Source organism: Pleuronectes platessa, chromosome 8 (assembly GCF_947347685.1).
Source record: "Pleuronectes platessa chromosome 8, fPlePla1.1, whole genome shotgun sequence".
Lineage (NCBI taxonomy): Eukaryota > Metazoa > Chordata > Actinopteri > Pleuronectiformes > Pleuronectidae > Pleuronectes > Pleuronectes platessa.
In genome coordinates, this window is record NC_070633.1 from 13,074,700 (window position 1) to 13,102,053 (window position 27,354).

The 27,354-nt window shown below is 44.5% G+C and overlaps 1 protein-coding gene across 4 annotated transcripts; it reads left to right on the forward strand.

The window, feature by feature from the left end:
* The first annotated feature begins 991 nt into the window (after positions 1–991).
* Positions 992–24,170, forward strand: ankhd1 (ankyrin repeat and KH domain containing 1). 4 transcript variants are annotated; one of them, XM_053428575.1, is made up of 39 exons: positions 992–1,462; positions 4,418–4,571; positions 8,585–8,741; positions 8,966–9,128; positions 9,280–9,427; positions 9,515–9,748; positions 9,832–9,926; positions 10,314–10,469; positions 11,003–11,084; positions 11,338–11,529; positions 11,656–11,765; positions 12,004–12,091; positions 12,222–12,349; positions 12,462–12,605; positions 12,728–12,830; positions 12,950–13,212; positions 13,360–13,641; positions 14,303–14,720; positions 14,819–14,955; positions 15,067–15,178; positions 15,291–15,436; positions 15,522–15,664; positions 16,125–16,338; positions 16,500–16,675; positions 16,914–17,076; positions 17,167–17,262; positions 17,370–17,486; positions 17,589–17,757; positions 17,882–18,081; positions 18,197–18,546; positions 18,811–18,963; positions 19,143–19,292; positions 20,174–21,737; positions 21,892–22,081; positions 22,218–22,334; positions 22,532–22,783; positions 22,971–23,155; positions 23,245–23,412; positions 23,540–24,170. In XM_053428575.1, exons 1-39 carry the CDS (start codon positions 1,184–1,186, stop codon positions 23,597–23,599), a joined length of 8,058 nt encoding a protein of 2,685 aa, XP_053284550.1. In that variant the 5' UTR covers positions 992–1,183; the 3' UTR covers positions 23,600–24,170. The 4 variants fall into 4 exon arrangements, with proteins under 4 accessions (XP_053284550.1, XP_053284551.1, XP_053284552.1 ...); XM_053428576.1 differs by having other exon boundaries at positions 8,981–9,128; XM_053428577.1 differs by having other exon boundaries at positions 8,618–8,741.
* The last annotated feature ends 3,184 nt before the right edge of the window (positions 24,171–27,354 follow it).

Sequence of the window (27,354 nt, forward strand, 5' to 3'; positions counted from 1 at the left end):
GCTAAATATTACTGCAAAAGGTAGAAACCATATTTTTGAGTAGTTATCTTGTGGTTGAATTCTCACTGAAATCTGTTCACAATAAATAAAAAAGAACAACACCTGTTGTCAATGAGAAAAGTAATGAATGGAGTAATTCAATAAAAAAAAAGACATTCTTTACGTGAAAAAGTAAATATGTGTAATGATAGAAAATACAGAGTAAATGCATGCTAGGAACCTTGTAAATAAGTAAGGCAGTTTTTTTTTTTTTACGTAGGACCAGTTGGTTTGCTGGTTCATGGTGGACAGGTGCCAAATCATCTGCCCTCTAAAAGGAATTTCTGTACCACAGGGTCACTTCAATATGTCTGAAGAAGTTTGAAAAATACGTTTTGGAGTTTTGTCACTGGTGAAACAATGGTATTTTGGTCTCTACTACCTATGTCCCTATGCCATGCATACAAAATAGGTTCAAATATTTCATGGGATTTCATTTGTGTGTTACTTTAGAAAAATGATTGCACATGAGAGCAGTTAGTTTAAATGAGGTGTAGTCAGAGCCTCGAGGTTATCTGATTTAATCTCCCTCCTTCTCTCTCTTGTCTCATATTCCTGATTCTTTATGATATTATCCTTTATTTCTACTGCTTCTTATAATTTATGATCCCTCCCAAATGAAAGCAATAAGTTTGTGCAGCTTGTAAGGTTCAGTTATCATGGTGCCATTTAAAATCACATTCAATGAGTCTTTAATAGACACAACAGGTACTGACATGTTCCGTGGGATTTCGCGCTGAGACTTCACATGAACTAGTAGAGCTAGCTACCAGTTAAGTTGGTCTACCATGTCATGTCTTGACGTTCGTTCTACAGCCTCGTGATATTGGTAAACCTAACATGACGTTGCGGTCTCATGTTTGACAAGCGGTAATGTCGACCAATGGGAAACAAATCTTTCCCCCGCTCGGCCAATAGGATTCTCGGGATTTCCTACAGAGGCGGCCTTTCTGAGAAACAGTGCGTATCGGGTTAGGTTGTTAGAAAGTTAATGGCTGGGGGAAAGAGATCCTCCTCAACCCTCGCTTCGGGAGAGTTTCTGGATTCCCTGAAGTAAAATAACGCAAATATCCAAACAGAAAGAGCCTGGACGGACGTTCAAGTCAAAGGATAGCTCGTTAACACACGCATCGTGAACACAAGTATGCAGGATGCAGTAACCGGGACGGCAATGCTGACGGACGGCTTCGAGGACGAGATTGACTCGGTGACTCCTCGCTCCCCAGTGGCAGGGATGGGGGTAGGAGCGACACCAGGAGGAGTCGGACTAGGGGGCATTGGGATTGGTGTGGGTGGAAAGAAAGTACGTTTATACGGCGAACCAGGCGGACCTGCAGCAGAAAGACTGGATTTCAAACTGGCGGCCGCGGCCGTCCTCTCCTCGGGTCCAGGATCCGGCAGCGACGAAGACGAGGTTTCAGAGGTAGCTACGCTAGGCTAAGCTAGTTAGCAAAGCCTAACCAGAGAGCTAGGCAACATTCCTCTCCTAGCGCGAGCTGGATGCTAGCTAGCTAGTTAGCTCGCAGTTGGCAACCACCCCCTCCCAGGCCGCTGAAATTACGTAAAATAAACCGGCACTTCAATAGAATAACACCTTCCGTCAGCTCTGGTGCTCATGGGGGGTTTGATGTCGTTCATGCTTGGTGAGACACGGGCAGTTGGTGACGCTCACCGGCTGAAATGTTTTATTTATGCAGCGCAGGCTGCGACCAAGGCCTAGTTCGGGTGTTAGCGACGTCGGCCTCGCTCGCTGCTGTCGTCTCGCAACACCCATCACAAGTTTGCGGCTCTCCCAGCAGCTCTCCAGCCGCGGCAAATGGAAGATGTCCGTGAAGCCACGGACGCACACGGATGGTTGTAATATCCGCCATATCGTAGTTATGGTGCAATTACGTCACTTTTCTCCTCAATCATGTAAATTAACTCCGATCGCGGCTGGGCTAACTTTTCGATACGTGCAGATTATTGCTGATCTGCGCGGAACTGCCCGAGTTTTCGACATTTGGTGTTGACAAATAAGCAAGCTGTGGTTTTTTGCATCCCTGTCGGTTCCGATAGCCACCACCGCTGTGTCAACTCCGTTGGCCTTGTCAGAAACGAGAGCAGCGGGAGTTCATGTTGAGAAGTGTCCAACTTTCCATGTGCTGGCCGCCACACGGGGTCAGGTGTGATGGCATCTCCTCACCTCGGCTAAACATACTGCGGACATGTTTGACACCAGCTCAGATGGACACACGGATTCAACCATGTATCTGTCTCCACAGCCCTAATTTAACATACTACTCTTTTAGGTGACAGTGCGATGGAGCCAACTGAGCTTTTTTATCTCGATTTATAATTGAGATTATTAGTCAGTGTCTAACCGCCGGATCGTAACCAAACCTTGTTTTACGGCTTGACTTGTCCTATGTGAGCTGTCAGTTTGAAGATGTGAGCCATACTGTGGTCGGGTAGTTGAGTTTACCTTTACATTTGGCGGTAGCTGATGCAGCAATGGGACTCCTCAGACTGTTAGAGGACAAATATTTGACTTGCACACACCTGTCAAAGGTCCCTGTTATAGTCCAATGGGATATTCATGCAAAGCTAAGTTTCATTGTCATGTAAAGGGTCATGGAGTATTTACACGCAGTAACACTACAAGGAGTTAATGGGTGTGGAGAGAAATGCCAGTACCTGTTGAGCCATCTCTATTATTCTTAACTAATATCTAACCTAGGAGGTACCTTTATGAACAATGCTAAAGCCATGACTGCTAGACAAGTGAGGATGACAGCTGTCGCCATTGACGGTGTAATTTAGCAGTGTCTCTGTGAGCATCAGCTGTGAAGTAGCAGAAGAAGGTAAATATCAAGTTTGACAACTTCATCTCAGGCGGTTTAATTGAGACACGCTGCGGGTGTATGTCCGCTGCATCATGTTTCCCCACTCACCCTGGCTGCTACATGAGCCTGAAAGGGAGCGTTTGTTGTGGTGTTTCACTCCAGTGGAGAGCTCGCAGCTCTGGGCAGTAGCTAAAATCTGAGCCCCAGGATTAAGCAGATGCCATTCTAGGCCGTTCCAGCTCTCTGGATACCAACACTCTGGGAACTGTAGTTCATTAATAGTCAAGACTGATGTCCATTGTTGATTATAAAGGCCTTTGTAGAACTACATTCCCCATGGGCTGTTGTGCTCTATCGTATGGCTGAATTCCTCCACATGCTGTGTGCTGACTCTCTCACAACATTTGCTCTCGCTAAACCGGGCCTTAAAAGCCTGCTGCAGCTTATGGAAGGACATAGAACAGGGTTGTTACTTTATCATTTTTTGTCAGATCGTCTCTTGCGAAATGTTAACTGACAGAATTTATTTGACTGATCCTACATATTTAATCTGACCACCCAGGTAGCCTTTTTACCAAAGTTATGTGTGTCATTTTTAGTGTACAAATTGCTAATGAATATGCCTGGTGTTAAGTCCAGGATAACTGATTCATGCAAAGTCAGTGTGTTTTGTAAAAATCTAATGAAGTCACCTACATTTGTTGTGTGAACTGGCTATCAGTGTATATTATATATAATATTGTAATGTGATTTTGTCTCACTAATATTGCAACTACATATCAGTACAACTATGATTGAGCCTATTTGAAAACCAAAACACCTTTACTTAACAAAGTTTAAATTAGATACATTTTAGAAGTTCACTATAACATTTAGCTACAACTGATACAATGCGTTTGTCAAATATGAAAAATTCCCTCCACTGAAATTGAAACAAAACACGTTTGTGTTCATATTGCTCACTGTAACGTGTATGAAGAGTAGAATAAGTCATAACTCTAAAAAAATATGTTATTGCATGAAAAGCATGACATTCTCGTGTTTAATCTGTAAGGTAAACTGTCATTTACAAACAAAATTATTGATCAGCTTTACAGCACCAGCTATAGTGAATAAAACATAATTTCAGTCACATTTTATAATGCTGATTCACTGGAGTTTCTAGGAAGAATACAATTTTTGTAAAAGAGACTGCAATACACAATAGCCAAAAGAAGCAAAGCGCAGGTATGATAGTGTGGTGATGTACTTAGGCAGCTGACTCTCATCTGAATCTTTCTATGTGTGCAGGGGTTGTAATTCCTGACTGTAGCACTTCCTGCGCTTTTCTAATCTAAGAAACTGTAAATAAACATAAGCAGTGTTCTTAGTCTTTTTTTAGTAAGTATTTGTGAGAGGGTCATCCTTTCACCCTTTCGAGTAAGGTATTTATTATTTGAGAAATATGGATCAGGTGTAGACTTGATGTTAAATACAGTTGTTGATCAGAAACTATCATGAGAAGAGCCATCAGGTCTAATTATCCTTTTATCCTCCTTCCCACCCTCTTCCAGGTGGAGTCATTCATTTTGGACCAGGAGGACCTTGATAACCCCATCATGAAGACAGCGTCAGAGCTGCTTTTGTCCAGCGCCACAGACGGGGTCGATTTAAGGACTGTAGATCCAGAGACACAGGCACGACTTGAAGCTCTTCTGGAAGCTGCAGGTACGACTGCTTTGTATGAGCTTGCGTCAGCTTTTCGAGGCTTCACACATGTTAATTTGCAATGGATTAGTCCCCCACTGGTCACACCCATTTTCCTCCAACCAATCTTGATTTGTGCTTTAACCTATTTTAAATAGATAAAAGCACAACTTTCACTCTCCGCTTTCCCCAGTAACCAATTCTCAGTACTAACAATGGCTGTAGATGTCAGGGTTTGTATGAAAGCCTGAAGCTTAAATAGCAATCCGGAGAACCTGCAGGTTTTGCAAGTGTCATATTGGCACATAGTACGAAAGTGATTTGGGTAAATTAGTTATATTAGAAACTGTAATCTAGGTGTAAGAAGGTCTGTCTAGATTATTACATTGGGCCTGGGTGTCCTGGCCTCGTTCGGGCTTATGAACATTACCGGGCAGATTAACACAGCACCACGCTTGAGCCTCCACAGCTTGCAGAGAGCCGGTGTTGAACTGCTCATGGCTAATCTCATTCTATTCCCCTTTCTCTCTGACTAGTCGTAACCGAAGAGATGGCGTTTTACATTATTTGTTTGCTTAAGTCTCAAGCTTACATGGTAAAAAAATAACATTTAAATATTTTTCTACATGTATTAGTAAGATTTTTGTAAAATATTAGCAGAGATGGAGAAAGGTGTCTGTGTTTAATGACTGTAGCATGAAGATTTGGACAGCTTCTGATTCCCAGCATTCGCAAAGCAGCCAAATACCAGGCCTGTCGACACCAACATCAGGGAGACCAAGATATGTTTCTTCTAAATCTATCTTATTCTAAAAAAAAAATGTTGTAAGCCTGATTTATGCTATGTGTGCACGATGCAGCTCTATGATGTAGATAAGAAAGCACTGTATCACATACAGTAGACCTTAAATCAGCCTTTGTGACAAGGCTTTAAATAGTATTTAGGCAAAATAGCCTAAAAGCCACCCAGATTGTGACCCAAGTTTTTGTAACTAACTTGTGACCAAGGGTTGTGTTGCTTTCTGCAGCGAATGAACAGGTGTGCACATATGTAAATGTTTCGGGCTAGTTTCTTTTCTCTGTAATCCTCTTAGTTATACTTCCATTAACAATTACCCCATCATGATGACCATCTTTTTGTGTTAATTATTTCACTACAGCTCCTAGTGGAGTTTGTGAAGACTGGTGGTTCTGTAGACAACTTGGGGACATTTTGTGATTCTCAAGTCCCTAAATTGTTGCTGACTACGGGTGCACACACAAGGATGCACATACATGCCACAAGCGTGAGGGTGACATGATACTAATTTCTGCTGACTGCAGCAAGTGGTAGAGAGTATCGGCAGTTGTTTGTCCTGTGAGGGTTTGTAAAAGAGTAATGGAAATCTGCTGGTCTAAAAAACAAAACGCGTTGAAAACAATTAGAAAGGAGACGTACCAAGTTAAGAAATTATTTTATTTTATAAATAAGTCCCATAGGGTATGGATGTCATTGGAAATAAACAAATCTGTTTACAGTAATTACTCCTCCGGGACCTTTTAGAGCTAAAACCCTTATATTTCCTCCTGAGGTCCCTTGTTGCTCTCCATCAAATCATGTGGGCATGCTGTCATGATGCATCCACAAATAGAAAGGTCAGTTTGTCACAATGTCAGCCTCAAGATTAATAAGATTTATATTCCTACCTGTCCTCATAGCTTGGCAGTCACAGTGTCTGTCTTTTGCGAATGTTCCTCCTCTGTCAAACATTGTCAATGTTGCACAGTACTCGAACTTAGACTAATTCCACTCAACACTCTCGATGTCCATATTAGCTATCTTCAAACCACAGTGACCTAACAACTTATACAATGTAAGGCAGGTTAATTTAAGACAATCTCACACACTAACTCAAATGAAGTACTGCACCTCTGATAAACAGAGCAACAAAGGCATTAAGAGGAAAAAACAAGGATTTGAAGTACAAGACAGTTAGACACGGACACAGTCTATACGATTTTGGTGCAGTTATAGTCCCAAAAGTCCCTATCCTACAAAAGTTCAAATCAAAGAGACCATAATCATTCCTCTACCTCCACTAACCATGTCCACATGGTGAAGATGTGTATGTTGGGTACAGTCAGCTGCGTACTGCCCAGTCAGGCACATAAATAAATGTTCTACTTCTAAGTGGTAAATATGCAGCTCAAAACAGACAAAACTACGCTGACCTATTTGTATATCAGTCCCGATAACCCGCTGTAAGGATTTGAAGCACCTTTGAGTTATTGCGGTCTACGCCTTAAACTGATTTCATGTACCGTGTACTGTGAGAAAGATCATAGGGTGATCTGGATGCAATGTGTGCATCTTGATATGCAAACAATAGATAGATGCTACAGAATATTGATAATTTGCACGATTTCATCTAAAATAAAATCTGCTTTTTTGAGAGATACAACAATGTCTTATGGCTATTATGCAGAATATGACTTAAATGCACACTGACATTTTGTTCTAGCACATTTGATAGACGTTGTTTGTGTAAACATGTCAAAAAGAGTTTGGACGGAGCTGTGCACATGTAGGTGCTTACACATTAACACACTTTTGAAGACGATGCTAAGACAGGGTTCAACCCCGAGCTGAAGACACTGTGGCCATTTGAAAAGGATATGATAGGATGCCAAAAAATATCATTTGTATTCCTATTTACCTAGTGAGCAATTTGCTGCATAAGAAAACTTGTATAACTGCATGATCTGAGTTTGCTAATACATTTTAGAGTCATAGTCAGTGCGCTTTAACGCTGACTTGCTTTCAGTTCTGTTTCAGTGGAAATTTAATTAGCAACTTGGATAAAAGTGTTTACTTAGATTGCAGAGTGTGTTGTTAGTACAGTTGGTGTATGCAGCTCAGCCTTTGCCAGTTTCTAGTTTCAGTTGAAACAGAAGAAAAACATCTGCTTGTATTTTAAAACAGTCTTGACCTCAGTAAGAGCTCAATGTCCATATTCCTCACATGAATAGGTGAAGGTCTGATTTACAGTGCTAGATACAAATATTGTTACAAAATGATTAGACTCATTTGCAGTGATTCCAACTTCTAAAGTTGAATTGGTACGTTTCTGTTACTGGGTACTTACAGTCTCTGTGATAAACATCATACAGTAAAACATTAATGATCAACTTCCTCGACCTCTTGTTTCCCTCTGCCTTGGGGACCATTGTGAAATACCTGTCTGAGAGCTGTACTAAGTTTAGCTCGAGTCACAGAACTTAGTGGTGAAAACACAGGAGGACCACAAGGAGCTCACTCCTGCCTGGCTAATGGATGTGTTGAGGCTGAGACCGAAAGGTTCAAAGCTCACACTTTTGTTTTCCTTCTTTTTCAGCTCTTCTGTTATTTATTGGTTGGGAAATGTTCCTTCTGAAAGAGATCTTAGCAAAAGCAGTTTTTTTCGATTACTCGTGCCAGCTCGCCACTCAAACACACACAAACACATTTTTTCTCATATGGCATTTTGTTTTCTTCCCAGCCATGCTCTGTCCCTTACTGACCACTGTCTCAAGTTTCAGTTTCTCTCACATTCACTCCCTCTTACCCATCTATAATTCACACAGGATGGCCACCTTTTCTCTTCGATCATTCACAACCTTGAACTTATATCAACTAGTATATTAAACTAACATTACCTCCCTGAACGTATTCATTCTAGATCTGCGCTTTCCTGGACCATCCCATAGTTGCCCAATGGATATTGTTTCGTAGCTCTGCCTTTGACCCAGTCATTGTCCAAAGTAAAATACTTCAGAATCATAGATGGTGTATTGAAAGTAGTGAAGAAAGAGTTTAAGCCACATTAACAAATGCTTGTGTGTGTTTTCTGTGTGTGATGTTTTTGTCTTGTTTTTCTTTTTCCTCTTGTGTATGCTGCTACTAACTCTGGATTGGATTGGCTGGACTGGACTTGCTGCTTCATCTGGTCTGGTGTGATTATGCTCCCCTGTGGTTTGCCTTGCCCTTGCACCTCTGCCATTTTGGTGTTCGGTAGGCATCGGTAAACTGTCCACTGCCGATGGTAAAGCTTTTGCAGACCCCGAGGTGCTGCGGCGACTGACGTCATCTGTGAGCTGTGCCCTGGATGAAGCTGCAGCAGCCCTGACACGTATGAGAGCAGAAAACACGCTCAACGCCGGCCAAGCCGACAAGTATGTATCTTGCCCACACTGTTGTCTGCATATTCCAATTTATCCTGTACACTGTTTAATAGACTGGTAGCTTAATCCATTCTGTACAAATATAATCGTTTTACCCTGAATCTGAGCTGCATATACACCATGTCTGCCCTCGAGTGTGTTTGCTCCCTCAACGTGATTATTTAATTGCAAGGCGTATGTGTGTTCACCTGTCACAGTGGCAGTAATTGTAGCAGTCTGGTTATTTTCAGCCGTAGTTTAGCAGAGGCGTGCTCAGATGGGGACGTCAACGCTGTGCGCAAATTGTTGGATGAGGGACGGAGCGTCAACGAACACACAGAGGAAGGGGAGAGCCTGCTGTGCCTCGCCTGCTCGGCCGGCTACTATGAACTTGCACAGGTTTGTAAGAGGAAGGTTGGAGTGTGAATTAACTGTAAACTGAAGTATGGTCTCTGCAAAGGAAAAGATAATGCGTCTCACTATTTGATTGTTGTCGGACAGCCCGCCTATGCATGACTCTTAATCTTATCATTCCATCTTTCATCTTAAGGTGTTGTTGGCCATGCATGCCAACGTGGAGGACAGAGGCATCAAGGGAGATATAACGCCACTCATGGCCGCTGCCAGCGGAGGTTATGTGGACATTGTAAAACTACTTCTGGTCCACGGAGCAGATGTTAATGCACAGTCCTCAACAGGTACTACCCGTCTTCATTTCCCTGTCATAGAACTATTTCCTTTACTCCATGTTCTGCAGCCACACTCACCTCTCCACTTTGTTCCAGGCAACACAGCTCTAACGTACGCATGTGCCGGTGGCTTCGTGGATGTGGTGAAGGTGCTGCTCAAAGAGGGTGCAAACATTGAGGACCACAACGAGAACGGACACACGCCTCTTATGGAGGCGGCCAGTGCTGGCCATGTAGAGGTGGCCAGGGTACTTTTGGAGTATGGCGCCGGCATCAACACACACTCCAATGAGTTCAAGGAGAGCGCGTTAACACTCGCCTGCTACAAAGGTCAGAATGCCTTTGACATATTATATTACTAAAACTCTAGTGATGCAAGGATTAGAAAACACACTTTTGTTTGTGGGCTTCAGGTCACCTGGATATGGTGCGTTTCCTGTTGGAGGCTGGAGCAGACCAGGAACATAAGACGGATGAGATGCACACAGCGCTAATGGAAGCATGCATGGTGAGCATCTGACCCAAACTGTAGCATTACCTAAATATTTTCTTTTCGGGGTCAGTTCCCTTGTTTAAAGATGTCAGATTTGAGTTACTTATTTCACACAAATATTGCAGCACTTTTATTCTTGACTAATTTCTGTTCAAATCTACAACTAAGGATTTTAATTTCTTAAAGTAACCTTGTAATGCTGTGGACTTTCTTTTGTCCCCTGTGTCCCATGATCATCCTGATAATAACTTAAACAGTCTCACCCGTACTGGTTAAAGTTTTATGTTGGTGTCTGTCCCATAGCATCTCTCAGCAAGATCGTGTCTTGGTTAGATGATCATTGATCCCATGTATGTATTCATGTGCTTATCTCTACATTCTTTGTGTGTCTCGCTGTCCCAGGACGGCCATGTGGAGGTAGCACGGCTGCTGTTGGACAGCGGCGCTCAGGTCAACATGCCAGCGGATTCCTTTGAGTCGCCGCTGACCCTCGCAGCGTGCGGAGGACACGTGGAGCTGGCAGCCTTGCTCATAGAGAGAGGAGCCAACTTGGAGGAGGTGTGTAAAGAGCCAGACGGAAAAGACCATAAAATATGGAGAGGATGAAAGTTTTCTAACTGCTGTCTAACTTTCTTCCCAGAGCTGTGTCTCTAAATATGGATTAGATAGATTGCACACCCACCGTAGTAGAGGTTTACTCTATAAAGAACATTTCTTTTGTGATATCCTCTGCCTTGCTACTATTGGAGTATATTCTATTAAACACAAATACAGTCAGGTTTTCTACGGATAGATATTAGACAGGTATTTATGTTTAAAAAAATAAAATAAATTATAACGTATTGTGCAACATTACAGTGCCGTAAATGTTTAAAAAGGGAAAACACTCTTACCTGAGAGTGTTCAAGTAGAGATGTCATGCCAAATAACACAGCTTCAGGTTTTAGTGTTTAGTTCTTTCGCCTACAACACAGTAAAAATGACTAGTCAGTTGAAAATGTCCATCCTCAAGGAGAGTACACACACACACAAGTGACGGGCTTCTACACCACCTGTATGCTTTCTTATGTGCTGCTTGTGTTTGTGGCCAGGTTAATGATGAGGGCTACACTCCCCTGATGGAGGCAGCTAGAGAAGGCCATGAAGAGATGGTAGCACTGCTACTGGCTCAAGGTAAACAAGCTTTTCTCCTTCATCTGTGAAATAAAAAAAAGTGAAATGCCAAACCAGTGAGGTGTTAATACTTTAGATGAATTTGCCTGTAACCAGCTCTTTTTTCTCACATCTAGTCTAACTAACTACAACGTATCAGAACAACATATCCGCCAACTGATATTGAAACAATTTTAATCCACAGATTTGCACATGATTTTTTTCATTTTGACACCGAACCCATCAGCAATAACTGTTCTTGGTCAATATCCAGGTGCTAACATCAACGCCCAGACCGAAGAAACCCAGGAGACAGCTCTGACACTAGCATGCTGTGGAGGCTTCTTGGAAGTGGCTGACTTCCTCATCAAGGCCGGGGCCGACATCGAGTTGGGCTGCTCTACTCCTCTAATGGAGGCTGCACAGGAGGGCCATCTGGAGTTGGTCAAATACTTACTGGCTGCAGGTGAGCAAGAACAATATATGCAAGAAGCTGCAGATCTGAGAAGACAAAGAACATGTTTAGCTGAAATTAGGAATTTTGTAGATATGTCTCTGTGCCAACAATCTAAAAGATGTTTTCCTCTGTCAGGGGCAAACGTGCATGCCACCACGGCCACAGGTGACACAGCGCTGACGTATGCATGTGAGAATGGACACACTGATGTTGCAGATGTGCTGCTGCAGGCTGGAGCCAACTTGGTATGGCATACTCTTACATCCTCTGTGTCAGTCATGGTTGGATGGCCTTTAGTTTCACATGAGTTTAGATTAGCACAAGAAGAGAGATGTCATTTTTTAAGCCAAAAATTCAAATTGATTCAACTGAACACAGTCTGCTTTAAGCAAAGCTCAGTAACTGCTTTCTGTTTAAGTTATTGTTTCTTAATAAAAATATAACTCATCACTTTTAGCTAACAAATTAATCTTTGTCATCAAGGAACACGAATCTGAAGGGGGCCGGACACCCTTAATGAAGGCAGCAAGGGCGGGACATCTCTGTACTGTGCAGTTCCTTATCAGCAAAGGTACGTTGTCAATTAGTTAAGCGAAACCAACTTATAATTTATATATGTTAGTTAATTTACTCATATTGACTCTTATATAGATTTTGACACATTTTATGCATAGTGAGTTAATTTGTTTTCTCTCTCCCAGGTGCTAACGTGAACAGATCTACTGCCAACAATGATCACACAGTGGTGTCTCTGGCGTGTGCTGGAGGACATCTGGCTGTGGTGGAGTTGCTGCTGGCACATGGAGCGGATCCTACACACAGACTCAAAGTAATGTCCACACACTGGATAATATAGATCAGACCTCATAGAATGTTTGATCTTGTCTATTTGTGTGTCACCATAACACAAAATTTAATTAATTTACATTTCCTCTCTGTAGGATGGTTCGACGATGTTGATAGAAGCTGCTAAGGGTGGCCACACCAACGTGGTGTCCTACTTGTTGGACTACCCCAACAACATTCTGTCTGTCCCAGCCCCCGACCTCTCCCAGCTCACTCCCCCCTCGCAAGATGCCTCTCAGGTAAACACAACATTAGATCCCACTTTTTATTAATGTTGCTCTGAGAAATTCATCTCTTTTGAGTCAGAGAAATGTCTTATCGTGGTTTCTGCCTTAACTAAACATGTCTTATGTCATAACAGGTTCCTCGTGTCCCGATCCAAGCTCTGGCCATGGTAGTGCCCCCTCAGGAGCCTGACCGAGCCCCATCAAACATCGCCACACCCCCACCCATCTCCAGCAAAAGTAAACACTGCTACATGTCACCCAGTTAGAGACCTCAAGAAATAGTTTCAAATTTCACTAAGTTATTATTGTTCACAAAACCTAACACTCTTTAATCAATCACTCTTGTTTGAATCCAGGCATGTCCAAACAGAGACTTGCATCCCTTCAGCCCGGTGTCCCCACCTCAGTTGGACGGGGGCCTGAAGCCGAACCTCTGCCGCCCTTCCACTTGTGCCAACCTCTAGAGTGCATTGTGGAGGAGACGGAGGGGAAACTGAACGAACTGGGCCAGAGAATCAGCGCTATCGAGAAAGCCCAGCTTCAGTCACTAGAGCTTATTCAGGGGGAGCCGCTCACCAAAGACAAGATTGAGGAGCTGAAGAAGAGCAGAGAGGAGCAGGTACAATCCATCAACCAACTAAGATCTGATTGCATTATAAATGTTCATTTAAGTCAAGCAAATTTACACTTAAATTTAGTTGTGCATGCATAACTGGTTATCAGAAGTTAAGTTGGTTAAGCAAGAATGTGGCCATTGCTTATTTAGGTGCAGAAGAAGAAGAAAATCTTGAAGGAGTTGCAGAAAGTTGAGCGCCAGCTGCAGCTGAAAACCCAGCAACAGTTCACCAAAGAGTACATGGAGGCGAAGGGCTTAAAAGAGGAGCAGGAGGTTGGACTGAGCCAGGGCCCGGGGCCTGGAAGTACGACGTCTGCTCCAGGGTCTCTTCCCACTACACCAGGTGCCCAGGTACACACCAGCTCCGACACAGATGAAGAGGCTAACAAGGATGGAGAACTAGAGGAGCAGCTGGGGGAGGACGGGGAAGAGGTAAAACTCTATTTATTTGTTTGCTTCCATGCCAGTGACCGCAGTCATTTTGCTTTCGGCTTGTCCGTCCCATTCCTGTAGCTTGAGGATATGTCTTAAAATTTGGAACCAATATTCACTTGGACTCTAGGATGAACTAATTTGATTTTGGTGGTCAAAGGTCAAGGCCATGGTGACCTCATAAAGTGTCTGTTTTTCCTGAACATGGTATCATCTTTAATGGAATTTACAAAATTTTGTAAAACTATTTACTTCGGTAAACAATGAATTGCATTTTGATTGTAAAAGGTCAAGGTCACACTGACCGTGCCTTGTTTTGAACTCAATTTATCAGGAATCGTGTACAATTCACCTGGACTTAGTGATTTACAGATTCGATTTTGGAGGTCAAAGGTCAATTTGATTTTTAAGGATTCTTGAAAGTCATATCTCAATGGTGCTTGAGGGAATTTCTTAAACTTTTGATCAGTTGTCACTAGGACTGAGACTTTCAGATAAAGGATTAGAAAAAAAGTATTTAGTAGAAAAATGTACACGGAAACTACGCTGGTTGGCGGAGGCACACAACCACAGTGGGGTGATTCTCGTTTATAACATTAGTCCCCACTTCTCTAACACTGTTTGTTCTAAAAGACAAAATGTGTTTTCTGTACATTTTCAGGAAGAGGACGATGATGACGAAGATGAGTGTTCAGAGGATGAGGCAGAGGGTGAAGAGGAAGATTACCCCAAGCTCCCTCAGGTCGGTACTATCCTCTACAGGGATGGATCACAGCCACCACAGCAGCCTCCTCTGCCCCCTTCGCCACAGGCTCAGCCCCAACCTCCTCCTCCACCTCTTCAGGCTGCCTTCGTCCCCATCCAGCCCCTGCCAGACTACAACCCTGCAGACTACCCGGGAAGTACCAGCCCGGAGTTGCAGAGGGTACTGGTGGGGCAGCAGATGCTGGGCCAACAGCAACAGGTTCAGAGTCAGCTGTTGGCTGGGTTAGGCCAAGGAGTGGCCATAACCCAAGATGGGCTCATGGTCGCTACACCTGCACAGACGCTCACAGACACGCTGGATGACATCATGGCAGGTGGGTTCACATCTTTTTTTTGTTCCTTAAAATTGTTAGTGTTGATGTTAACTCTCAAACCTGAATGCATAACTTTTTTTTATTCTTTCCTATTGCAGCTGTGAGCAACCGCGTACCCATGCTGAACACTACGTCACCCACACCCCTGTCCCAGCCAAACACACAGTCGCCCTCAAACATCGCCTCGCCTCCTTCAGTCCTGCCCCTCTATCCCTCAGTTGACATCGATGCACATGTGAGACACATTTTCATTTTGAAGTAACAGAGATCTAACAAATTGACAATTCAGATGAGTACACTTATGTATACAGTCCTCTACCCTACTGACATGTTTGATTCCCCACAGACGGAGAGCAACCATGATACAGCGCTGACGCTGGCATGTGCGGGGGGACATGAGGAGCTTGTGTCTGTCCTTATTGCACGGGGAGCCAACATCGAGCACCGGGACAAAAAAGGTATCGTATTTCCGTTAATAACGTGAACTGTGAGGTTGGGTGAATCAGTAAGTTTCTTGTATTCTTTCTTTAGATAACCAGTTAATTGTAATATCACCTCTGCACTTCTCAGGTTTTACCCCTCTGATCCTGGCTGCCACTGCTGGCCACGTAGGTGTGGTAGAGGTGCTCCTGGACAAAGGGGGTGACATTGAGGCTCAGTCGGAGAGAACCAAAGACACACCCCTCTCCCTGGCCTGCTCGGGAGGACGCCAAGAGGTAAACACACCATATCTAATTTTATCTTCAAGACAGTGACTGTATGTTTTCACTGCTCTAACTGTTGCGTAACTGTGTTGGGCAGGTTGTCGAGTTGCTGCTGCTTCGGGGAGCCAACAAGGAACACCGCAATGTTTCAGACTACACGCCTCTTAGCCTGGCTGCTTCTGGGGGTTACGTTAACATCATCAAAATACTCCTCAACGCTGGAGCTGAGATTAACTCCAGGTGAGCGACAAAAATATCAGAGTTCCCTTTAGCCCCTCGATACGAGCAGACCATTTGCATCAATATGAGTTTCCTTAATAGGATAAAATCTTTCTCCATAATCTGAACAACATGATTGTTTTAGTTCCTGTAACTGAACAAAATTTTACTATTTCTTCTTTGGATACTAAATTGCACAGTGACAAACAAAAACAGAGGCGTAACTGCACCCTAAAGTGAAAGCATGGTTATTATCTCTGTTATAAACCAGGAGTGGGAAAACAGTAAGGCAATAACTTCCCAGTCAAGGTTTTATAGCAGCTGCTACTTTGATTACTAACTTTGATTGAATACTGCTCTGCAAAGAGGGGAAGTACATGTTAGTGAAACCAGGACAGACCTATATATCCTGGTGCACAGTTAAGACTTAACTGTTTTGATTGAGTTTTTTGTGTCTAAACTGTTTGTGTTTTCCCTCCAGGACTGGCAGTAAGCTGGGAATCTCTCCTCTGATGCTGGCGGCTATGAATGGTCATGTACCGGCAGTGAAGCTGCTGTTAGATATGGGCTCGGACATCAACGCCCAGATTGAGACCAACAGAAACACAGCACTGACCCTGGCCTGCTTCCAGGGACGGGCTGAAGTTGTCAGTCTGCTGCTAGATCGCAAGGCCAACGTGGAGCATCGTGCTAAGGTGAAGAGGCTTCCACATATGTATTGAATCTGTGATTCTATAGCTGTTGCTCATCTATTTTTTTATGTTGGGTGAAACATATTTTTGCCCCATTATTGCAATCTTTGTTTCAGTTCTGTATCTGCTGGCCATCTTGCTAATTCATTTCTCTGTTCATGCAGACTGGTCTTACTCCTCTGATGGAGGCGGCCTCAGGAGGCTATGCAGAGGTGGGCCGAGTGCTGCTGGACAAAGGTGCAGATGTAAACGCTCCCCCAGTTCCCTCATCCCGAGACACTGCCCTCACCATTGCTGCAGACAAGGGCCACTACAAGTTTTGTGAGCTGCTTATCAACAGGTGGGTGGTCCCAGGTGTCAAGAACTGTGATTTAGTTTTGTTTTCCATAAAAGCATTTGCCTTTAGTATTCGCCAAAAACGTGTGTGACTGGTTTTATTGCAACAGCTGATAGTGCACAAGTTGGACATCTTTGGTCATTTTAATCAGACATGGGTAAACATTCTAAGTGCCACCAGATTCATCCTGTCACTCAACCCGGTCAGCTGCATTACTAAAAGCAACCCTTCCTTTTTACAGGGGGGCCCATATCGATGTACGAAACAAGAAAGGGAACACTCCTCTGTGGCTGGCGGCAAACGGTGGCCATTTTGACGTGGTCCAGCTCCTGGTGCATGCCAGCGCTGATGTGGATGCAGCTGACAACCGCAAGATTACCCCGCTCATGGCTGCTTTTCGCAAGGTGCCATGTTCACCGAAAAAACGTATTTAGACTTTGGACTAGCTGCACTTTTGCAACACTGTTTACTCACCATTTCCTTTGACATTTCAGGGTCATGTGAAGGTGGTGCAGTATCTTGTGAAAGAAGTCAACCAGTTCCCATCAGATATTGAGTGCATGAGATACATCGCCACAATTGCTGACAAGGTATGCATCGATTTCCTTTTCACTAGGGTGCTACATTTATTGGAATTGACAGGAGAGGTTAAGATGTTTAGCAGAGGTCTAACTCAAGCTGTTCTTGCTTGTCGCAGGAGCTGCTGAAGAAGTGCCACCAGTGCATGGAGACCATCGTCAAAGCCAAAGACCAGCAGGCGGCCGAGGCCAATAAGAACGCTAGCATTCTCCTCAAGGAGCTAGACTTGGAGAAGGTAATGTCTGATTCTATTGCTGTTCTTTTGGTCAAAGCTCCTTAATACGCGGACAGGATGTGTTTTTGTTTATTTACATGGGCTCTGTGTTGTTTGGTTCAGTCCCGAGAGGAGAGCAAGAAGCAGGCTCTGGCTGCCAAACGCGAGAAGCGTAAGGAGAAACGCAAGAAGAAGAAGGAGGAGCAGAAGAGGAAGCAGGAAGAAGAAGAGGGTCAGAAAGTCAAGGAGGAGTTCTTCGAGATGCAGGAGCAGAAGGAGGACTCAGCCGATGGTAACTTTCTGTGAATGAAGGAGATAGACTGATACGAAGTGCAGAGCTTGCTGATACAGTTATGTTGTACTCGGTCAGTAACCCCTCCTGATTTTAATTTGACCTTTTTTCCCCCCTCTTTCAGAATCTGATGTTCCCATTGAGCCTCCCAGTGCAACTACCACCACAACCATTGGTATATCTGCCACCTCTACCACTTTCACTACAGCTTTTGGAAAGAAGCGAGCTGGTGTGGCCACTACCCCAAGCACCAATCGTAAAAACAAAAAGAACAAGACAAAGGACTCCTCGCCCAACGAACCAATCATATTACAAGATCCACAGGTAAGCAAAACTATTCATGCTTTTCCCTTTTGATAACCCTGATTTTATGTATAAAGCTAGCCACATATCTGATGTAGAAGAACTTATGACGACAATTGTGCATTTTCCTTTTTAGGTTGCACTAGCACAGCACAAGGCGGACAAGAACAAGATCCACGGTGAGCCGCGGGGCGGGGGAGTGACGGGTGGCAACAGCGACTCAGACCCCTTGGATAGCACAGACTGTGCCAGCGAGAGCAGCAGCAGCGGGGGCAAGAGTCAGGAGCTCAACTACCTCCCAGACCTCACCTCCTCCGCTTCCTCCTCCTCCTCCTCTTCCTCCTCATCCTCCTCCTCCTCAGCCCCCTCCTCAGCAGCAGCCCAGACTCTCATGCCCGGTCCCGAGAAGAGACGCTGTCCTCAGCCACAGACTGATAGCAAGCTGGACAACAAGGTCACAGTCTCCATCTCCAAACCAATGCAAAAGTGAGTCCCTGAAGGAGCAGAGCACATTTATCATCGGACATTGTGTGCGTGTGTGTGTGTGCCTGGGTAGTACAAGCTCAGCTTTAAAGTTCTCTTTTTATCGGTGAACTATCCACAGAACATTGTTTAAGTGCAGCGTTATATTCTCACTTCATCCTCAACTTATTTTAAAACATTTTCCACAAGTATGAAACTAGTAAAACAAAGAACCGAGTATGTCCTGGTCATTGTCTTCTAACTGAACTTGATCTTGTGTCGTCACAGAGCTCCAGACATGGGTGACTGCATCTCCAACTCCCTGCCCTCTCCATTCAAGACCATGGCTCTTCCCATCACCTCACCCAACAGTAAGCTCAGCCTCACGAGCCCCAAGAGAGGCCAGAAGAGAGAAGAGGGTTGGAAGGAGGTGGTCAGAAGGTCAGTTTATTTCTGCATGGAACATGTTTGACAGATTCCGTTACTGAGCTAATAAATTTGAATAAGTAATTTTATGTGTATGTATCAGTAAATGTAAATTTAAATCTAAAAAAGAGTATCTAAAGGCCAGTACACACACAGTCATAAAAACGGACCATTGACCATTTTCTTCTCATCAGATCAAAGAAGCTGTCTGTGCCAGCCTCCGTTGTGTCTCGAATCATGGGCAGAGGCGGCTGCAACATCACAGCCATCCAGGACGTGACAGGAGCTCACATTGATGTGGACAAACAGAAAGACAAGAACGGGGAGAGGATGATCACCATAAGGTAAAAACAAAGCCCCCTGGTGGACTGTAAACACCACTGCAGATGTACTCGGTTGCATAAAACACATACGCTCCTGTTAGATGATGTCATTTATTTCTACTGGCCAGTCCCACAATGCAGCAGTCCAGCACTTCCTTAAATTTATGGGTGAACTTTCTTTAATGCTAGGTGACTTCAGGGAGATTACATTTTCTACCGTCTTTCATCTCAATATCATTAGATACTGTAACTCTTTCTGGCAATATGTCCGATGTCCTTGCCCATATCAATGCCATACAAACTGCTCCAGACAAGAGCTGCAGGGAGACTGTATAACCCTATAAATCACCTGCATGAAATGATCAGCACTCATAACTAGCCAAGGTCAACAAAGTTGTTGTCCCTGTTCGGTAGGTCACACCAGTGTCCGCAATGGAAATGTTTAGCACTTAGTGGATTTGGTATATTGTGGTAATTTATGTAACTAGAATTACTCTCAGCAGACCGCACACTGCTGCCAATAGCCAACAGTGCCCTTAAATCCAACAAAGTGTCACAAAATTGCATTCCTAGATATAAGTTCCCTAAATTTGCCTTTTTAAAAGATCAAGACCCATGTATAGTTCCTTTGGACAAAACTGTGAAAATATTGAATAATACCCGATCTTGCAATATCAAAGAAAGTGGAGAAAAAAACTCCCGCCCCCTGATCCAGATCTGCATCTAAATTTAATTGTTTCTTACCTGACCCATACTGCATCCTTCCACCTAGTTTTTTATTTTACCCTGCTTTCCAACAAACATGCTTATGAAAACATTATCATATTGATTGTCAACATTTTATATGCGTTATTTTTTAACACAAGAGTGTAGTCTAAAGAAAGTCTGCTTTGTTGTTTCAGAGGAGGGACGGAGTCGACAAGGTATGCAGTCCAGCTAATCAATGCTCTGATCCAAGACCCAGCCAAAGAGCTAGAGGATCTTATCCCGAGGAATCACATCAGAGCCCCGGGCTCCAAAACAACGTCTGCTTCCTTCCAGAGTTCCACAGGGATCCCCAGCGGTTCAACCACTGGACCCAAGGCGCTGAGCTCGCTAGTCGCCTCAACAGGTGTCTCGTATCAGCCCTCCTCATCCTCATCTTCATCATCCTCTCAGGCAGGTGGAAAGATTGGGAAGGGCCTGTCGTCAAACGTCAGACAGCCATTCCCCGTGTCTTTGCCCTTGGCGTACGCCCACCCTCAGCTCGCTCTACTTGCTGCTCAGACCATGCACCAGATCAGACACCCTCGCCTACCCATGGCCCAGTTTGGAGGCACCTTCTCTCCCGCAGCCAGCACCTGGGGACCTTTCCCTGTGCGCCCTGTGAGTCCAGGCAGTGCTAACAGCTCCCCCAAACACAACGGAGGAACCAACAGCACTGTAGGCCACGCCAGACCCAACGCAACTCACAGTGATCACAGCAACACAGCCAGCTCAGGAGCCCAAGTTACGTCAAACAACAACACCACCAGTGCTCCTAACGCATCAACGGCTTCAGCCTCGCCTCATACCCCCAACCCTACCCCGTATAATCCCCAGCCGAGCATCCCAACTCCTTCCTCCGTCAGGAAACAGCTCTTTGCCCCTGACCCTAAGCCTGCTGGTATCACCTCGGTGTCTGCTGCTGCAACTGCAACCAGTGGCACAAATGCAGTAAGAGGCCCAGGATCTCCTGCACATCACAGTTCCACTACAACTACCGCTAATGCCTCTCAGCAGTCAGTCGGTCCTATCTCAACGCCCTCTCTCCAGTCAGCTAAAACGGAGCCCAGTGCCGTGGCACATCCTGGAAAAGACAAGCCTTCTCTATCTGGAGAGAACCAGCCTGTTTCTGTCAGCGAGAGTATCAACTCTTACACTGCCCCTGCCATGGCTCTAGCTCCCAAGCCAGAGCACCGACAGCAGTTGCCTCCCCCTCCTTCCTCTGTGCCGTCCACAGAGGGTCCACCGCCCCTCCTCAACCCACAGCCCAGCTCCCATCTCCAGTCAGCTCCTCCCCCTGTCCTGTCACACAATGTTGCACACCACAACAACACAGTCCCCCATTTCTCAGCCCCTGCGCCCAGAGTCTCCCATCGTATGCAGCAACCAGGGCCTTACTACTCCCTTTCTGAACAGCAGCAGCAGCAGCAGCAGCAACAGCAGCAGCAACATTCGCAACAGCATCAGCAACAATCTGTGTTTGTGCCCTTCAACGCTCAGCAAGAATCTCTGAAACAGACCCAAAACCAGACATCCCAGCCCACGAGTTTGCCTCCACAGGCCCAGTCCCAAGCCCAAGCTCAGGTCTCTGCTAACCTGGGGATGATTAACGGTTCCCAGATGCAGCATGTTGGCAATGCAGGCAAACCTCAGCAGATACCTCCCAACTTTGGTCCTGGAGGCCTCTTCAACTTCAGCAGCATCTTTGATAACAACAGCCAGGTATGTTAAATGAACATTTCTACGACGCGCATTAGTCCGACATCTAATTTGAGCTTCTTTTGCGATAACTTAAAGTGACAAAATGAACAAACATCGAGATCAGTCCTGAAGCCAGTGGTTATAAAGCTATTGTTCTCAATGTGCTTTCCTGCAGGTTGGAAACAATCAGGTGTGGGGTGCATGCCACCTGCCTGCTCGCTCACCTCCAGAGCAGTCGTACTCGGCCCCACCCGCCTATATGAGCATGGGCCAAATGGAGAACATGATGCCCCCACCTCCTCCAGACAGCTCCAAAGCCCCTGGCTACCGCTCTGGCTCCCAGAGGATGCTAAACAGCCCCATTGGTATTTTTCTTTTCCTTCATGCGTTATATTTTTTGTTGAGTTAAAAGCATCAAATTGGGACTAGTAAATATATTTTGTTTTATTGTATATCATAATTGGTAACAATTAATTTAATTTTATGTGTCTGCACCCACAGCTTTGTCCGGCTATGCCACAGGCAGCCCTGTGTATCTGCATGGTCATACATCGGTCGGCACCCCCTCCTTCAGCAGACAGCACTTTTCTCCTCACCCATGGAGTGCATCCACGTCAGGTACCAGACTCGCACTGTAACCGTCAGCCTCAAATGATCTGTTACACATTTAGAAAAGGATTTTTCAAAACTTAGCGTAACCCTTTCTCAAATTCACTGTTTGTTAGTTGAGTTCAAACCAATCTATCAATACTTAGAAATCTGGGATTCTGATCTGCTTCTGACTAGTTCTTCCTCTATCGCTTCTTCTCCACCAGGCGAATCTCCTGTCCCACCTCCTTCCACAGTGTCATCTTCTGCCATGTCCACCTCCGCAGTGGCCCCACCCCCTCAGCCTAAGCAAGGCAACTCCTCGCAGCAGGACCGGAAGGTTCCGCCACCCATCGGCACAGAGCGGCTTGCCAGGATTAGGCAGACGGGTTCGGTCAACCCACCTCTCCTTACCACAAGCTACACGGCATCTGTTGGACAGGGAGGCATTTGGTCGTTTGGGGTTGGCAGTGCCTCGGGTAAGAGCAAATATCGCAAATATTGGTTTTGGTGTTTTGTTTTTCTTACAATTAAGAGCATTGGAAAATGTTGTAAATGCAAAATGTGTTGATGTTCTTACAAACACCTAAAACAACATATTTCAGTGTCAGTAGTTGTGATAGTCAGTGATTAAGCTCTAACCCTGTTGTGTGTGGCTTTTTGCAGAGGCTATGTCCGGTTGGTCCCAGCCCCTGATGAGCAGCCACATGATGCACCCCCAGCTCCAGGCAGAGCAGTCAGCCTTCTCTCAGCACCAGCCCATGGAGCAGGACGACACCGGCATCGCGAACCCTGCGAACAACTACCACCAGCCACAGCATTTGCCCAACAGTTACATGGACTTCCAAAAGGTAACACAACGCCATGGTTCTGTAGAGGATTTAACCTCTGTTCCTCTCATGGACCAATGTTTTAACAGGGACCCGTTACTGTATTTCAGGGGATGCCTATGTCTATGTATGGAGGAACAATGCTGCCCCCTCATCCTCCCATGGCAGAGGGGCCAGGGGGACCGATGTACAATGGTTTGCACGCTGGTGACCCTGCATGGAGCCCCATCATCAAAGTGGTCCCAAACAATGCAGATAACGCTGACCCACAACAGCAGGTGAATATCATATTTTACACCTGTGCCGTCTATTGATAGGCACTTTAACCGTCTGGCTTATTGTTCAGATACAATATTTGACTACTGTCGTCTAACATGGTCCTCATGTCAATCCTCTCTCCTTCAGGTGTGGCCTGGTACCTGGGCACCTCATGTGGGCAGCGTGCACCTGAACCACGTCAACTAAACGGCTCCCACAGCAATCAAACGCACACAGCATGACCCACAACGCAAACATTAAATACCAACTGACGAATATGACCAATTGAGACAAAGAAAAAAGAAACTTACAACATGTTAACTTTAGTAAGAGACCTGAGAGTGCAGAGCAGAGGTTGAAGAAATGGAAGTTATCTTGACGCCATTCTTTGATGTGCCTATCTCAGACGATGAAAGATGAAATTTTGCGAGAGCTGTTAACAGTATCCTGATGATGCAAACAAACATGCGCGATCACCTGTTTAACAGGATCCATTCTCTGCGTAGTTTAGAGATTTTGACTTAAACCCACACACACCGTTCTTGGGCGGCAGGGGGCTCAACATGAAGTAGCTATTTAAACTTGGCCCAGAACTAGATGATGATTACCTAAAGAGAAATCAGAACCTTTTAGAGTGGTAAATACATGTATAATTGTTTACATACTAAAAAGGGTTAAAATGAGAGTAAATTTCATGTCGTATAGTGGCTCTACTTTATGTAGCCTGTATTAATGTGAAATATTTACCTTAATATTCAATAAAAAGATTGAAAAGTAACTGTTTGAAATGAAACCATGTACTCCACTATGTCTTTTTATTGAACATTTAACTTCTGAACAAACACATGTAGCACATTTAGTCAAATATTACTTGGCTCCTTTTTAGGTTTCATCTGTTCTCCTGTCCTCACAGTGGGGGTCCTTGTGCAATCTTCAGACTTCATGGTCACAGTTTTTCTGTGAAGCACAATCTGATTTTTCATTTGATACATTTTTCTTCATTAATTGTGTATGTATATCATTCATTTTAGATCACATGCTTGTTAACTGAGCAAAGTGGAGGGGATTCAATGAAACCTCAACAGGATACTTTGGTCGTAATCTGACCAAAGAGGAAAAAGAGAAGCCAGTGCAGGCTCTCGTTATGCGATTAAAGGTTAAGGTCTCCAACCTAAAATACCACATCTCTATTAATCTATTTTATTTTCAGTAATGGTTGGAACTCAGAATTTAATACAATACTGCCGCTCAGTGGTAAGAGTAGTGCTCGCCGGGCAAATCATAGGCAAACACTATGACCTGTGTCACAGCTCAAATATCAGTCAACTTCCTGTTTACAGCTGATGTTTCATGACTAGACAAAATGCCCCAGAAAATGGTAGATTCTAGGGATATTCCTTAAGGAATGTGATGTGTCGCTTTAAACAATATCCTTTAAACTTTTATTATTGTGCATGGATTAATTAAATTAATTAGGAACGTTATTAACCCATCCATCATACCCTGAATATGCATTAACAATCAGACAGGAGGTTTAATACTTTCAGCAATGAATGTTTCCTTAAACCTTCATATATATATATATATTCCGGAAAATGCATTGTTATCAGGTTCTGGAATAGTTTATAATTCCCAATGAAAATATAAATGTTTAAACACTTGCAAGAAATAGATGCTTGCAAAGATGCTTCATTTACGTTATAGGGCCATCTGTGATTAATGATTCATTATCGTTAATTAAGACTAATTTTCTCAAATCAAACTCAGTGCTAGCAACCACATAATGGCAGATGTTTTATAAATATAACATTAGAATGGAATATTCAGAATTTGGTCTGTTCTTACATTTGGATTAAGACTTTATACATACTTTTTCGAAAGGAGACTCTTTACAGAAGACACTTTAATACTTGTATGTAAAATGTGATGTGTCGCTTTCATGCATTGATGCCCTTACTGAATGTTGGATGTCCTATCCACACAGGGCCGTCATCATACACCAGCAGGCAGGGCTGGCCCTGGCAATGTTGGCGCCCTAGGCGAGATTTCAAATTGGCGCCCCCCAAACATACACACGCAAACTGTCATGCATCCCTAAGAACTTGTGGACTGTATACAGATGCACACACTGGCAGACAAAATTGTAAGCTATAAAAAACAATACAATTATATAATATAAAAAGAGTCTGAAATCGCCTGTACTGAAAGCATATCATGTCATGTCGACACAAATAAACGTTAATGAGGTCCACAATCGGGCTGATGCTTACCTCTATATTGTTCTTTCTTCTCCTCCTCTACTTTGCGGTGCTTTCTGAGTTGTGCGCCTGATAATTTAATCTTTTTTTGATTAATCTTTGACTCTTACCGCGTCTATCACCGCAGCGTGTACGTCAGGGACACACCTGAGGCGGAAGTGCAAATTCTGTGCGAGCCGCCACCTGACTGTTCACACAGGGAGCCATCCAGGAGGATGTTATAGATGCTGGCTTGCCTGTCCAAGGAGCCACGGGTGGTGACATCAGCAAGTGTCCCTACTATGCTGCCTAAATGAGTAGATATTATACATCTCTTTGTATGCATCATGCTGCTATGAGGAACTGTTGTGAGGTTGTTGTTGTTAAGGTTCGTTTTTCTCTTTTTGTGCATCCAGCGGAGTCGAGTGGAACGGCATATGCCAGTCAACTCGTCATGGCTGTACTCCGACACCCAACGGGACAGGTTCTGTTTGCGACTTGGATGCTGCCCTGGCTGGATCGCTGCATGGTATCTGATGTGATCCCACCTCCAGCCTGTCATTTTGCTGCTGAGAGAGGGAAAGAGAGAGAGAGGGAAGAGGGAGGAGAAACATTGAAGGCAACTAGAATGACACGAACACACACAAACGCCCGATAATTTGTCCATCAACTTCTTGTGCTTAAATTTTTAATTAAAAATTTTAATTAAATAAAAAAATAAAAAATGCGCGCGCAACTCCTGCGCAATGGGCTTCTGCGCAGAATGTGCAGTGGGCTTCAGCGCAGGATGTGCGCAATGCGCTTCTGCGCAGAATGTGCGCAGTGGGCTTCTGCACATAGGCTTCTGCGCATAATGTGCAGTAGGCTTCTGCGCAGGATGTGCGCAATGCGCTTCTGCGCAGAATGTGCGCAGTGGGCTTCTGCGCAGGATGTGCGCAATGGGCTTCTGCGCAGAATGTGCGCAGTAGGCTTCTGCGCAGAATGTGCGCAATGGGTTTCTGCGCAGGATGATTTTTTTATTTGATTAATTTAATTAAAAATTTTAAATTTTAATATTTAATTAAAAAAATGTTATATTAATTTAATTTAATTTAAATTTTTTATATTTAATTTTGTCCTGATTTTTGTGAAGATCGGTCAAATGTGAAAGTGTTCAAGGGGTCTCGGGGGGCACCGTTAAGCCATTTTACTACGCCCATTGAAAATTCCTCCAGAATCCATACATTGTCACCACTCTCGACTTTTCTGCAAATTTTGGTAAGAATTGGAGCACGTTAAAGAATACAGTCGAGATGGCGAATTTCTCTTTTGAAATGTTAGGGACACACTGGTGCAACAGTTGTATCGCCCTAATCAAAATCCCCCCCACCCTCACCCATGAGTTCGGACCCAGCTCCTGTGTACACTGGTGTCCTGCTTCCACCCATTGCAGCGTAGTGGCGTGGGGCTGGCTCATCCCTTCTCCGCGCTGGATCAGTGGTAAATAATGCTGGTCTTCACAGGTGACTGACCTACGCAACCTTTAGCCGGGCCCCCCCACAGCAAATTGATGTGCTTGTGTGTGTGTGTATGGCCGCGGCGCTTCCCGGTTCTTCCCGGTTCTTCCCGGCAGCGGGCAATTTGCGCCCTAGGCAACCGCCTATGTCGCCTGTACCAGGATGTACTCCTCGTTCCTGATGTCTGAAGGGCACGGGCTTTTATTGTGAACGCCAAGCGGAAGTGCAG

Excerpts from the sequence above, each read along its gene's own strand:
- ankhd1 (XM_053428575.1), top strand. The coding sequence starts at position 1,184 with ATGCAGGATGCAGTAACCGGGACGGCAATGCTGACGGACGGCTTCGAG. Across the intron at positions 9,129-9,279 it reads GCTACTATGAACTTGCACAG|GTGTTGTTGGCCATGCATGC; the intron begins GTTTGTAAGAGG and ends TTTCATCTTAAG. Across the intron at positions 9,927-10,313 it reads CGCTAATGGAAGCATGCATG|GACGGCCATGTGGAGGTAGC; the intron begins GTGAGCATCTGA and ends TCGCTGTCCCAG.